Source organism: Sinocyclocheilus rhinocerous, unplaced genomic scaffold (genome assembly GCF_001515625.1).
Source record: "Sinocyclocheilus rhinocerous isolate Xijiao unplaced genomic scaffold, SAMN03320098_v1.1 scaffold112, whole genome shotgun sequence".
Classification (NCBI taxonomy): domain Eukaryota; kingdom Metazoa; phylum Chordata; class Actinopteri; order Cypriniformes; family Cyprinidae; genus Sinocyclocheilus; species Sinocyclocheilus rhinocerous.
In genome coordinates this window covers 193,693-208,701 of record NW_015644008.1, presented here as the reverse complement: position 1 = coordinate 208,701, position 15,009 = coordinate 193,693, and the positions used below count along the sequence as shown (strand labels likewise).

General features: G+C 34.5%; 2 protein-coding genes across 2 annotated transcripts in view; one reads left to right on the top strand and one right to left on the bottom strand.

Annotated features, from left to right (window-relative positions):
* Nucleotides 1–2,360, bottom strand: part of abhd17aa (abhydrolase domain containing 17A, depalmitoylase a) — a 6,684-nt gene extending 4,324 nt beyond the window's left edge. The window contains exons 1-2 of the mRNA XM_016575394.1: nt 2,151–2,360; nt 620–1,063 (exon numbers count right to left, since the gene is read on the bottom strand). Of these exons, the coding sequence (XP_016430880.1) occupies nt 620–1,038 (419 nt within the window). The 5' untranslated portion in view covers nt 1,039–1,063; nt 2,151–2,360. The remainder of the gene's footprint in view (nt 1–619; nt 1,064–2,150) is intronic.
* A 2,771-nt stretch (nt 2,361–5,131) lies between these two features.
* Nucleotides 5,132–15,009, top strand: part of LOC107757814 (ubiquitin-conjugating enzyme E2 R2) — a 12,684-nt gene continuing 2,806 nt past the window's right edge. The window contains exons 1-3 of the mRNA XM_016575398.1: nt 5,132–5,862; nt 11,137–11,223; nt 13,986–14,083. Of these exons, the coding sequence (XP_016430884.1) occupies nt 5,677–5,862; nt 11,137–11,223; nt 13,986–14,083 (371 nt within the window). The 5' untranslated portion in view covers nt 5,132–5,676. The remainder of the gene's footprint in view (nt 5,863–11,136; nt 11,224–13,985; nt 14,084–15,009) is intronic.

Here is a 15,009-nt window from a genome sequence, read left to right as displayed (position 1 = left end):
ATGTATGTATGTGTGTGTGGTTGTACATACACATATGTAGTTGTTTTTTTGGTGTTTGGCTTAGTGTTATGTTAGAATCGTTATTATACTCTTATACCTTTTGTTTTTTAATGTTTTGAATTGTTTTTAGCTTTATTTTTTTGTTTTTCTTTTAAATGTTAAGTTTTGAAATTTTGTTGTATGCATTTGTCAGTTTTATTTAATCTCCTTATTTTTAAAATATATATAGGTAGTATTTATAAAGTTTTAGCTTTTAGTTTTGGATCTGTTTTTAGTTGTTTTAATACTACAATTGATTGCTTCTGTTGTCCTCATTTGTAAGTCGCTTTGGATAAAAGCGTCTAATAAATGAGTAAATAAATAAATAAGGTGCATTACAAGGCATAATTCATGCATTAAAACTACTTTTATAATGCATTATATATAAAGACTAAGTAAAGTGATACCAAAATAGTTTTGAAAATGATCCTAATGATAGTGTTCCTCCGTGTTGTTATCATTTTAGTTGTGGTGTGAACTTAATCTTTATCATTATAGTTATCGTTCCTGGTATGAATGGGCCTTTACAGGCTTGGGTGAGAATGTTTTACGTTAACATCTTAAGCTGATCCTTCCTCACCTTGCGGATGGGGCACAGCGGATGTACATGCATCCCACTCTGTTGCCACGGCTGGAGTGAGTGAGGAAGACCTCGGTTCCATCCAGCTCCCTCTGGGAGTACTGGAACTCCGCTCGCTCAGAGAGGTGCAGCTTCCATCGACCTTCTCCACTCCCGTCACCAAAACCACCACCTCCTCCTCCTCCTCCTCCTCCGCCTCCTTCTCCTTCTTCTCCTCCTCCTCCTCCTCCTCCTCCTCCCAAACGGGAGCGCAAACCTGAAGCTCCAAGGTTAGAGGTCACAGGTGAGGTGGACTCCAGGTCTGGCAGAAGAGCGTAGGTGGGCTCTGGGGGCAGGAAGGCCAGCTTCGCTGCAATCCGGCTCGGACAAGGCGGGCAACAGAACAAGCCACACAACTCGCTGATGGATAAGCCGTTCATTTTCTTCTGCTGAAAATTAGAGATCCTGTGAAAGATTGCACAGGTTTAATTATCATATTCCAACATCATTCTCATAAGCCAATGCCAACAAAGCAATCCAGCCAAGCGAGAATGTCATTTAATGTTAAGGAGGGCTGACATTTAGATTAAATGGGAAATGTTGATTTGGTCATTGCAAGACAGTGCGATTAAACTTTAGAGACATTTTAACAGGGCACAGAAATTAAAGCTGCATTCGGGTCCGTCACTACAGCAAGGCTGATGTCAGAAGAGCTGCCCATATGGGACCCACTGCTCTGCACATTTTGTATGTCTCCCTTATTTAACACACCTGACTCAGATCACCAGCTCATTAGGTGAGAGCTCTATGAACTCAGTTGAGTGTGTCAGATAAGGGAGACCTGCAAAATGTGCAGAGCAGTGGGTCCCCGGGGCCAGGATTGAAACCACTGATCCATGTATACAGCAGTTGACTGAATATAAAAAAATAGGGAAAGTGCTTTTTCTGTAAAAGCTTGCCTGAAGTCATAATAATAAATACATTTTCTTGTGTGCGCGTATAGAAAAAAAAAACTTTTATTTTAACCTAGAAAAACAAAAGTTTCATAATTTGTGTCACCAAACCACACAAAAAGTTTTTTAAAAAATTGTAAAATGTGTCTTTTAACTGTTGATTTAATGTAGTTATGCAAATAAATATGCATTTTAAAAAATTAATTAAAAACAAAAAATATATATCCACTAGTGATCTCAGACTGACCCTTGGACCCCAGTGCATGAAGGCAAAAATATAATTTCCATGGAAACATGAAGCTAAATAAATTAAATAAAATAAGAAATATGATTAACCTACATATGCTAGATAGCTAGATAGATATGCATTAGTTGCACTGTATGGTACAATTTACAATGCAATAAATATTAAATAATATAAAATTCTAAATATACACACACTATTTGCACAATATACGAAAACACATCCCCTGCATAAGTGTATTTTAAATCGCATATCACATGCATCCAAAAGATTTAGAAACTAGATATAATTATTAATATCTAGTCAGCTAGCACTAGCATGATTTTTGGCCAAATAAATCAAAGACATCACTTACCAAAAAGGGTATAGTAATACAAAATGGGCTTTGGCTACCTACAGATACAGTAAACGCTAACAGTTTGATCCGTATTGATTGGAAACAGGCAGTAGGATGCCAAACATCTTGCTGATTGTTGCAGGAATCAGCCCGGCATTAGCAGCCAACACTGACGTTTTCATCTGTCGGGAAAAAAACGACGGCAGCGCCGGATGTGCCGCATTTCACAATAAAAGCCCGTTAACCGGAAACGTTTGCTATGAAAAATACAGTTCACTTCAAAGATAAACCTATTTAACATTTTTAATTTAATTGCTAATACGTAAAAAATAACAAATAATAAAACTAATTAAATATTATTATTAAATACTTATTAAACTACATTTGCTTTATTGGCAAATGTTTAGATTAATGTATATGATATTGTAATCACAAATAAAATAGTTTATTATATTATAAGTTTTTATTTTGGGGGATCATTCATGGACAAAAAAATAATTCATCATCATTCTGTGATGTGTGAGAAGAAGAAGAATAAACAATTGTTCATTAAATATTTTGTTTATGACTTTAACTAAAACAAACAAACAAACAAAAAGAATGTTAAGATGGACCTCTGTTATAGGCCTTTCTAAATTACTTCCTTATCTACTATACATCTGTACTGTTACATATACTGCTTTATACATAACTTTATGACCAGATATGAAATACAATCAGAGTGACTTACTCACTCGCACTAAAGTACATTATTCTCTCATTTTTATTTCCAAGATAGAACTGAACTGTTTGCTTCTCAAGCACTACATTTGTTAAAATACTTAGATTGTCAAATTTAATCACAACATATGTCTATATTAATGTGAGATGAAGATTAAACAATTAATTTCTGTCTAAGACTTTGTTTTAATAGGACCCATTCAATGCAACTTCAGATGTGACAGAAATAAATATAAGATCATCCACCAATATAAAAGTCAAATATTTTACGTTGATGTAGAGATTTATTTATTTAGCTGCATTATAACCAGGTTTAAATTTTACATCTTTATATGACAGTTCAATTTAGATATGTTTAAATAATGTATATTCACATATGTGCAAATTATTTTATAATGGGGCTTTTCCCAAGATACTGCTGTGCACTCATATTCATCTTGAGTAGCAAATGTTATAACGTGACACGTGTATTTAGATGCATTTCTGTAATGTGGTTTATAGGGCTATTAATTACTGATATTTTCCACAAATGTTGTTGGTTGAGCCTTGATAAGGTTGATTCAGGACCCACAGAGTCCTTGAATTACATTTTATCAGCATTGAGCCCTTGAGTAAAACTCTACCAGCAACAAGTGTGTGTTGCTTTGGGTTAATTTTTTTTTTAATCTATTAAATACAAAGTAGCATTGGCTTTGCCGGCTAGAGTAAAAAATATAGGCTATATGAAAAAGGTAAATAAGTTAAGATATGGGGGCAAAAAAATAGTTAAGCAATATCACACAAATAAGAGTGACGTGTTTTGTTTTTTTCAAAATATTTATATAACAATTTCAAACAAAATAGTTCATAATAATAATTACGGTACATTTTAGACTCAATATTTGTTTTTGCTCTTTTTGCTCAGTTTCTCTGATGACAACAGATTTAAATTATCATAAAAAATTTTTACATATATAAAAAATACATCTGGAAATATGTTTTTATATATATAGCATATATTAAAAGCATCCTACAATACGATCCACAGATCATGTTACTGACAAATGTACTGATGTGTAATACATTCCTTAACGTCAAAGCTTAACTGCAAACATTATCATCAGGGACTAACAGACTGTCCTTTGACTATCCCATCAGCCTATCCAGTGTTTGTATCAGATAACTGGGAGTATATCAGGAGGAGAGACGTCAGAGAGATGGTTGCTTCAGGCTCTTCCACATGAAGAGAAACATAAGAGTAATGATGATTGATCTAATGTGCCTTTAGATTGAATTTAGATTTAGATTGAATAGATCAATATTGTTATTTCCCTAATCGGCATGTATAAATGCATGTATATGGCAACATATGGAGCTGATCTTGGTTGACTTTTATTGTTACTGCCTTACCTCTGGACAAAAGTCAGTAGTTTTGATTGATATGTAACAGAGATTAATAATAAACAGCCATATAATCAGAGTAAGAGAGGCAGTCTGTTAACTAGATTAGACATTCCTGGACATTCACTGGAGCCAAATAAACAGCATATGAGATAGATGCTGAATAACAAACATATATTTTCTTTTATTGATACAAAAAGGGAAATATTTCCTGAAAAGAGTTTTTAAAAAAAAAACTTTGTAAACCTAAGTGCTCTATGATCAAAAAATGAGAACTCTTATTTTATCTAAATAGGTTCTTTTAGGATTGATTTTCTATTAGAAACAAAAACAGATTTTGTGAACAAAGAAAAGTATTCATTCGAAATTTAAATCAAACTTTAGTTTCACCTTATAGAGTTCTGTAACAGTGTTGCATAACTGAATTTCTGATATATTGATATAATTCAGATCTATGATTGCTTTAAAGGCTGATTTAATCACGACATGACCTGTTTTTTCATCAGATGTGAATTTGATGAGTTTTGTCTGTCTTTGTTTGGGATAAATGGATGATATGAAGGTTTATGTGTTTGGTTTATTTGAGCATATTGTCTACTTGTGTTCAATACATTTTTTCTGGGCAATAACAGAATAAAATTTTAAATAAACCTTTTAGTCAAGACTTAAGGTGTGTTACAGAGAGGCCCACTCTAGAAAAATAATATAAATAATATAACGAATTGGCTAATATATGCATACATAACACAATCAGTGAAACTGTTAGCTAATTATTTAGCTAGACTAATTATAAGAGGGGTTGGTATTAGTCAAATAACTGGAATGTTGTCAGTTAATGAAGGTATGTTTACAGTGTAAAGTGTGCGTGTAAAACTTCAGTACCCATGATGCACCGCGACCCCATTGGAATTGAGGAAAGACGCATTCAGGACATCGACTCATAACTCGCCACTCTCCTTCACGTTTACTAGTTCACGCCAATTTTTGCTTCTCGACGGATCAGCTTGGCACACAATTCAAGCGTAGACTTTCTTTGTGTACATTCAGTCATCTGAATTTACTTATTTAACGAAAACCTCCCGTTAGAGAGGATTAGTGTTGAGTCGAAGTGGATTTTCACGGCTAGCCTTCAGCTACGGAAAAAAACAACAAACCCGGAGCGCGATTATTTATTTTTCTGACTGGCAAAACCCTGCGTATAAACAACCAAACAACCTTTTTTTACTTCCATGGACGACGAAAAAAAACACTTATAATGCTTTATAGCTAAAACACTTTTTATTTGATCGAAAATAGTCTCTTTTTTGAGGACATTGTCATTTCCTCGCTAAGCTAGCAACTCCAGACAAAGAAAAACAGCTTTCATTGCCTCATCACATCTTTTCGCCCCTTTTGAGTAACAAAGCCCACTTTTTGAGTCTAGTTGGGTAGAAATAAAGCAGGAATGGCCCAGCAGAGCAGTACTCAGGTCGCCAGCTCACAGAAAGCTTTGATGCTGGAGATGAAGTCTCTACAGGAGGAACCAGTGGAGGGTTTCAAGATCACTTTAGTGGATGAAGCTGATCTCTACAACTGGGAAGTGGCGATTTTCGGACCCCCAAACACTCACTATGAAGGGGGCTATTTCAAGGTAAGGAATGAGGCTGGTTTGTAAGGGGTAAATGTGTGTTATTTTTAGGAACAGATGGCTGTGGTCTATATTTAGAACTGGAACCAGCTCTAGATAGCTGCATCTCCTTATGTGCCACTGTGTCTGTTTTCATCAGACGAATTTGGATATAATTAAGGGTTTTGACTGATTTAAGGTCTGATTATGATCTTGTGTTTTTTTATCATTTGTCGGTTTGATGAGATTCTGGGGTCTTTGTTGAGGATAATGGAGCTCATTTGTTTGGTTTCTTTGTTCCTCATTGACTCATTGTGATTCTGATGGATGGAGGGTGAGCTGATTTACATGACTTTGTACGAAGAATATTTTTAATATTACAATCAAATGTAATCTTATTTGATCTCATAGTATCAATACACTTTAAGCTTGCTGTAAGCTCATTACTGATTTGAATGATTACATTTATACTCATTATTAACTTAATAATGATAATTATTAACAAAACAAAACAACAATTATTTATGCCTAAGTGTTTGTGATAATTTCCAATTCTACTGAATGCAGGCATCTGTCAAAACCAATTAGCCTACACTTTTGAAAACGTCACATTCATGACCTTCCGTACACTTGTTAGGGGCCATTTATTTGGTATTAGTTGTTGACATCACGTTTGACCTGTTTTATTGTTATTATGATAATTATAAAAATAGAATAATGACAATGAAGGATGATTGTAAGGAGGTCTCACCCCATTCCGCCAGAGCAGATAAACCTGTTCCTTCACACCAGTCCGAATGGTTTATAATTAATGACCTTAATAATGTCAGAAGCTTTATTGAATTATTCATCTTCGTGTTAGTTCCTCTCCAGATTATAAAGGAAGGACTGTTGTGAAGCGATTTGAAGTAGGTCAATGACTTTTCTTGCCTTTGTTTACAGCTAGAGCACTCACTCATACACACATACAGTGGGTTTGGCAGATACAGTGGTGTCACTGTTTACTGGTGTGTCAGAATGTGAGCTCGTGTTGAAACCTGATTAATGTCAGACGAACTGAACTATCGAGCCTAGCGAAGCCCGAAGGCCTGGTACTCATACCCGTAACTGCTCACTGCTTGAGGATAAATCAGTGGAGCGTGTATTTGCATGACAGAGACTTGCTTCTTTGTTTGAAAGGGGAAATTATTCACACACTTTGTCTGTTCGCAGGAACAACAATGTTAAGGCTCTCTTGAGTATTCTGCTGGCACATTTTCAAGATCTCTTAGTCGGCCAAGAACTTGAAACCAGTCGTGCCTAACTTATCAGGAATGGTTACATGCTTTCTTTCAAAGGTCAATTCACCCAGATATGAATATTATGTCATTTCCATATGGTTGTAACCTTTACAACTGACATTCTTCCTTGGAACACAAAAGGAGAAGTGCTGATGGATTCTGTCGTGTCACCAAAACCACCATAGAATTCATCCATATGACTACTGTTCAAAAGATTTTTTTCTTAAAGAAATTATTGCTGATATTCAGCAGGGATGCATTAAATTGGTGACAGTAAAGCCATTTATATTCAAAGATTACCATTTCAAATAAATGATATTCTTTTGAACTTTATATTCTTTAAAGAATTTAAAAAAAAAATTATGGTTTTGACATTGATAATAATAAGAAATGTTTAATAAGAGTACCAAATCAGAATGATTTCTGAAGGGTTGTTTGACACTAAAATTTGGAGTAATGATGCTAAAAATTCAGCTTTGCATGACAGGAATTAATGACATTTTTAAATAAATGAAAGTAGTAAACAGTTATTTTAAATTGTAATAATATTTCACAATATTACTGTTTTTACTGTATTTTTGATTAAATAAATGCAGCCTTGGAAGAGAAAAGTCTTCTTTCAAAAACATTAAAAAAAATCTTACCAAACCCAAACTTTGAATCTTATTGTATGTGCTGTATTTCAGGTCTTCAGAAACCATATAATGGTTTTTCGAGATGAATGATATGAAACTGAACTTGTTTTTGACTAAAAATCCTTTCCTCTGCTGTAGTTCTTGAATCTCATTGTCTCTTATAAATATAATAATTCCATTTGGCATCACTGATCTCAAACCTGCCATCACATGTTTTTACTTAATGTATTTGAATATAAGCAAATGTTTTTTTTTTTAAATTTGCCACAAGACTTGAAAATAATTAGGTCTGTATTGAATTGAGGTGGAGGGCATATCTCTTGCGTAACGGCTGTTTAACCTAGTTGTTTTCGGTTTTAGTTGAGGTCTGAAGAATGGTTTTTAACAGGGTAAAACGCTTTCACACTAGGGCAGACCAAGTCCATTTCATGTCAGAGTTGGTTGTTTGCTTTAGGAAAATGTGGGCTGTGTAAAATAAATGTAGTAATAATAATAATGATAATAATAATATTAAAAACTTTCTTTAAAAAAACTACATATTTACCGTACCATTCTGCTTTCTAAAGACTTATGAGAAATCAGTTTCTTCAGATTTATACCTGTAGAACAGTGGTGGGTAGAAAGAAAATAATAACATTTTAATAGAAATTGAATATATTTATCAGGTAATATATTACATATTTTTATTATTTTTATGGATTTTTTATACGTAAATGCATAGCTGCTGATTCATATTTTAGGAAGGGGGTCATTTTTAAGGGGATAGTAATATTTGGAGGTCTCACAAAATTTGAAAACCCTCATTTTGATGTTATGCATTTCTCATGGTTGCATGTCTCTAAATAAATTGCCTTCAGAAAGCAGCTTGCATTTTTCACATCACGCGTGCTACATCTGTTGCAGACAAACACAAGTACAATGTGAAAAGAGACCAGCGGGTGAGGGGGTTGAAATCAAACTTTAGTTCAGACCAAACAATGAAACAAATGTGAAAACAGCCTTATTGGCAGCTGAAAGCATTACCAATTTAGCCATAATACTTAATAAATAAAAAAAAACATGCATGGGTCGAAGTGTCTTTTGATAGTCATCTAGGGGTGGGCGATATGACCAAAATCTTATATCACGATATATATATATTTTTTCTTTTAAAAAGGTTTTTATGATATTCAAATCTTTGATACCATTAGGGATGTAACGGTATGAAAATTTCTTATCACGATTATAGTGACCAACATTATCACGGTTATCAGTATTATCACGGTATTGTTAAAATGTGCTGGAGATGTTAAAAAAGTACCGACACATAAATCACTTCACCAAGTTTTATATTTAAAAATCAACAAACAACAAATAAAATGACTTTTTGTTTGCATAATCACTAAAACAATAACATTACCAATGATGTTCGGATTTTAAATGACAACTTGACTGACAACAGTTTAATAGCATGTTGAAATATCTAATGTAAATGTTCAAATAAAGCTTTGAAAAAGTTTAATAAAAACATAAAAAAACACCTCACATTTCAGCCTTTAAAGAAAAGATATGTCAAAATGATAATTGATTAATAAATTATTATATGTATTATGTCTGCTCCATAAAGAATTCTAGATAACTTATCTGAATTGTTTAAATGTGTAGAATCCACATAAGCTTGTTTTTCATCAACCGGTCAAAATTTACAGCAGGGCATGCAAATTCGGTCTGTTTTTGGCCAGACAGAAACTGCACACAGGCTGAATGTAAATATAAGTCTCTGTAAATCCACTCGCTGACAGCAGGTGGCGCTTATGGAAAAACTGAATTAGAACTGTTTCCCGTAACCTCCGCGGACAAAGCAGTATTGCAATTAAGAACACTTCCTTTAGGTATTACAGAAGCGAAGATGAAAACAAAATGCCATCGATTCTTTTCTGAAGACAATCAGAACCTTCAGAGGTACATTCATATATTTAATTAATTCATGTATTCATTTGTATAATTCCCTTAGCACTCTTTTAATACCTCCCAGCTTTTCCGCCCTGTTTTCACTCAAAACGAAACTACTCTGCGCTCTGTGCGCACGTGAAACTGTTACTTAAAACTGTGCTTTATGCTGGGCAGTATTTATTTATTGCGAGTTGTTCAAATCACGGTAATCTAATATGGTTTTAATGATAATTAAAAGATGAAATGGTAATACTAACCGTGGGGAATTTTATCATGATTTATCGTCAAACCGGTAATCGTTACATCCCTAGATACCATAGAATTTTCATAATCCTTATCACCAATGTTGATATCAAACTAATACAAGCCTAAAAAGAGACAAAAAAACCTCAAGCTCACTGAAGATAAATAAACAGTCAATGATGAAATAAGGATAAGAAACTACTTGTAAGCAATAGGACAAAAAACTAAAATAAGAAATGCTACATACACATTGTGTAAATGAATTAGTCTTCACGGTGTTAATTATATCTATAGATAGATAGATAGATAGATAGATATAATTAACGTGTATTAGGTATAGATTCTATACATACATTAGATGTAGATTTTCTTCTCACTTTTGTTTGATTAATATGAATGGCAGACAGGACGAACATTGGACAGCTTCCCCTTTAAGACCGAAGTCCGGATCCAATTTTTCAGCTGTTTACTCTCTCTTAAGACCTAAATCACTGTGTTTATGAGGATACTTGCAAAGACGGGGATTCTGACGCATATAAGTGTGTTTATGTAATTGTTCAAAGCCAATAAAGCAGAAAAAAAATGTGCGCTCCTCTCACACAGAAACAGAGACGGCGCACGCATATAGCTCTGTTGTTTGTGTTTCAGCGGCTTAAATTGGTTGTTTTAAAACTGCAGCGCTTAAAAACGCATGTCCATGCAAAATTCTTCTGAACATTCATTAATCTTAGGTAATTACAATATTTAACAACACGTTGTTAAAATTGAAAGTTGCAACTGTGTTATTTAGTGAGCTAACATGAACAAAGACTTAAATAAGAAAAAAGTTATTAAACCTGTTATACTGTATTATGACAGCACTTTTTTAAAAACAAAATTTCAATATCGTGATAATACCGTATACCGTGATAAAAGCATTAGCAATTAATCGCAACGTGAGAATTTGATACCGCCATATCCCTACTACAGATGTAGTCCCTCATTTAGGAACGAGCTCCTCGTTTTTTGTCTTGGCTGGTCGTTCTCCACCTGCTTCTGTCTCCACTTCACGCCCCGTGGTGGCGTGTAAAGATCGCAGTCATCTAGACACCATGAAATAAACAATAGAGCATAATATGAAACGATAGACTTTTTATTTCATCCATCCGATATATATCGTCATATCACACAGCCCTAGTCATGACCATTGTTTTTGTCTTGTTTTGCAGGCTCGCATCAAGTTCCCGATCGATTACCCCTATTCCCCACCCACATTCAGATTCCTCACCAAGATGTGGCACCCCAACATCTATGAGGTAAGAGGATTGTTTCAGCCCTCACGATGTGTACTGTGGCACGTGGCTTGTCTGTTGTTCTGGACTTCCTAATTTCCTTCTCAGTTAAGCCCTGTGTTAATGCACCAGGCAAACGCAAACCTTTAGCCCCGTTCACACTACAAGCGACATGCAACAGCAAAGCGACACACTCCCATTCATTTCAATGGAGAGCTGGCGATTTCCGGCGACACGAGCGGTAGTGAGCGACAGCGGCCGTTGGCGACCGGATGGGGCGTGTCCAGCGACACGACAAACTTCAGAATCCTTCAACTTTATGCAAATGAAGAGCGACAGCCAATAGGAAAGAAGACGGTAGAGCTCATGTGATCGTTCTCCTCTCAGCGTCGTAGATAAACGCAATGGAAGAAAGTAGGCTCTGTTTCTCATTCATTTTTGTTTGTATGTACGGATTTAATTTAGATTTAGATTATATGGACAAAAGTCGCTGCTAGTGTGAACGGGGCTTTTGTATGATGGCTAGTGCCACTGAACAGAAATGAAAAGCAACACATTATATGAGCTCTTGATATGATTGATTATAAATAGTTGCACTGTTTCAAATAAGAAAGTAAGCCAAGCACATTATTTGAACTCTTAAAAATGAGGAACTGTAACTCACACCACCAGGCACAGACCGGTGTGGTTCACCTGCAGTTCAGGCCTGTTTGTGACCTGAAAAACATTAGGTCATGTGGTGTGTTTGAAATTCTAAGCATAGCAATGGCAAAAGCCACTGCACAGATCTGTCATTATTTTCTTAACCTTCTGCGTTTTTTCTGTTCAGTGAACTCCTGGGTGGACTGTCTGATATCCAAAAAGGATTAATACCGTCATAAAATTGGTTTCTACAAATCATGCATTATATTCTGTTGTGTGTGTGTGTGTGTGTGTGAAGAACAGACTGAAAATTAAGTAATTCAAAAATATTTAAAGCACTAGTATTACTCATTTAGTTATGCTTATATTTGAGGTTCTATAACATTTATATTTATAAATATCTAATAAATATAAACATCTAAACAAACTCTGACATTGTGTATTAAATTCATTTTCAAATTCAAACTTCATTCTTTTCAATCTTGTATTTTAATTAATATTGTTCTCAGTGTAGGACTCTTAGGTCTATATTTGGTATTAGACTATTATATTTGGCACACACATTTCTTTTCCCAAAAGATGGCATGTGGATTTTTAGTGCGTGCAAAAATGTAAAAAAGTTACAATTTGCCAATCATTTTTGTTTGATTTGTTTCAATCATTTTTGAAAATGTATATCACAGGTAATGTGTGTGGTGTGCTGGAGACACACCAGAGTGGATCATGACGAACGCTTGTAGTGTAGACAGCTTTGTTGATTTATAATGCGCATTATTTTTATTTATTCGTTTGGACACATCGCCACCATGTGTTCTGATATAAATGTAGTGTAACGGTATGTTGTTTATGGTTGCCATGCACATCTTGCCACATTAATATTGAATTCAACTGATGTACGTTCACAGATGTGCATATTTCTTAACTGTTTTTAAACATAGCTCATTAATGTATAAAGACACAAAGCTTATTTCCTATTATACTATTTATTAATGTTTTGAATTAGCCTTTATTTTTATATTTTCCGTTTTCATTTTGATTTTAATTTAACTATTTTTATTTATGATTTAGTAATTTTAGTATTTCACCTTAGTTATTTTATTTCAGATGATTGCCAAGGCAATTTTCATTTAGTTTTTCATCTATTATTTATAATATTGATACCTAATGTATCGTTTTGTTATAAATAATCTTGTTTTTTGGTTTGAGTTCACCAAGTTACAGATAAAAAGGCAGTAATCAAGTTAGATGAAGTATGTTTTATTTACAAAGCATTTAATTACAAGACATTTAATTGATGCTTTTGTTATTGGATTATTATTAAAAAGAGCATTACTACATGGTAATGTAATTATATAAAAATGTTTGGGTTGAATTTACAGGAAGTACAACTATATATATATATATATATATATATAGTTGTACTTCCTGTAAATGTGTGTGTGTGTGTATATATATATATATATATACAGTGGGGGAAAAAAGTTCTTTTATACTGATAACGAGTTCAAACAGATGCCATTAATACAGGTAACGAGTGGAGGACAGAGGAGCCTCTTAAAGAAGAAGTTACAGGTCTGTGAGAGCCGGAAATCTTGCTTGTTTGTAGGTGACCAAATACTTATTTTACCGAGGAATTTACCAATTAATTCTTTAAAAATCCTACAATGTGATTTTCTGTATTTTTTTTTCTCATTTTGTCTCTCATAGTTGAGGTATACCTATGATGAAAATTACAGGCCTCTCTCATCTTTTTAAGTGGGAGAACTTGCACAATTGGTGGCTGACTAAATACTTTTTTGCCCCACTGTATATATATATATACAATTACCGTGATATAACAATACTCTGATTTAAGTTTGTAGTCAAACCACCTACCCCATGCACCACTATATTTCCTCAAATTGGATATGTATGCATTACATGCATAAGGCCTTTTCAGAGTCCAGTGCGAGTTTTTCTCTGTTCTGCAGAGATCGTCTTTCAGTTTTGACAGGCTGTTTCTCCTTATCTCTCTGTCACACATCTCGCTCTGACTCGAGTACTCACAGCAGTGGTGTGGAGGCGAGGGGTTCACTCAGATGCTTGTTTTGCTTCATGAAAGCATTATGATCGTGTGATTGATGAATCTCTTTGTGCTTTCACAGAACGGGGACGTGTGTATCTCCATTCTGCATCCTCCAGTAGATGATCCACAGAGCGGAGAGCTTCCCTCAGAGAGGTGGAACCCCACACAGAACGTCAGGTATGAAGGAATCTCTAACAGCCAGACCTTTTTGATTATCAGCATATAGTCTAGTCCACTTTGCAGCTTATTCAGACCACATTCCACAGAGAAATGGTTGGTTTTTAAATAAATGTCCCCCTCAGGGATACATAGGCAGTAGCTTTTTAGTAGTCGTTGTCACAAAGAGTGATCACATATTTTCCCGCTAACAGAATTATAGGAAGAGTGACCTGGCTGGTTTTGTGTTCAGAGTTTCCTGTTGCTTGCCTTTATGGAAAGCATCTCAGTGGAGATCAGTGTATTTGTGTGTTTCCTCCCCCGAGTCTGATCTGTGCTCTTGTTAGTCTGGTATCATGTTTCACTGGGCTTTGTGCTTCGGTGGAAAAGCTAGTGTCTTCCAGGAAGCTCCTGTTAATCATTTGTGTTGTTGAAGAGCACCTGTCGCTGCACACAGAGAGAGATGGGCATATTTTGACCCCAGACTGAATATTGCATGGTTTACACTGTAAAAGCCTACTGTGTTCCCCTGCTCAGATGTTCCTTTTAATGAATTATTTTGAGTGCAAAACAAATGTGAAAAAATCTGGTACTATATATCAGAATAGATCTGTGCAGTAAGACTTGCAAACTAATACATCTGCCCAGTTGTTTTTGTAATGTGTCACTTAAGAACTTGCTTTGTTGCAACAACCTCAAAATATTGTAGATTGCACTTTTTGTATAATTTTCATGTTTAATATTTCATGTTTTTATATTGGTATCCGTGTTCCTTTTTTGTTAGTGATCATTATGTCTAGATAATTTTTTTGAGCTAGTTTTAATTTTACAGTAAACAATTTGTATGTACATGGTAAGAAAAGTTATTCTATCCAGATCATGTTTTGTTTTTTGTTTTGTTTTTTTCCAAAAAAGCAAATTTTTAAATATTGATATATGTAAAATTT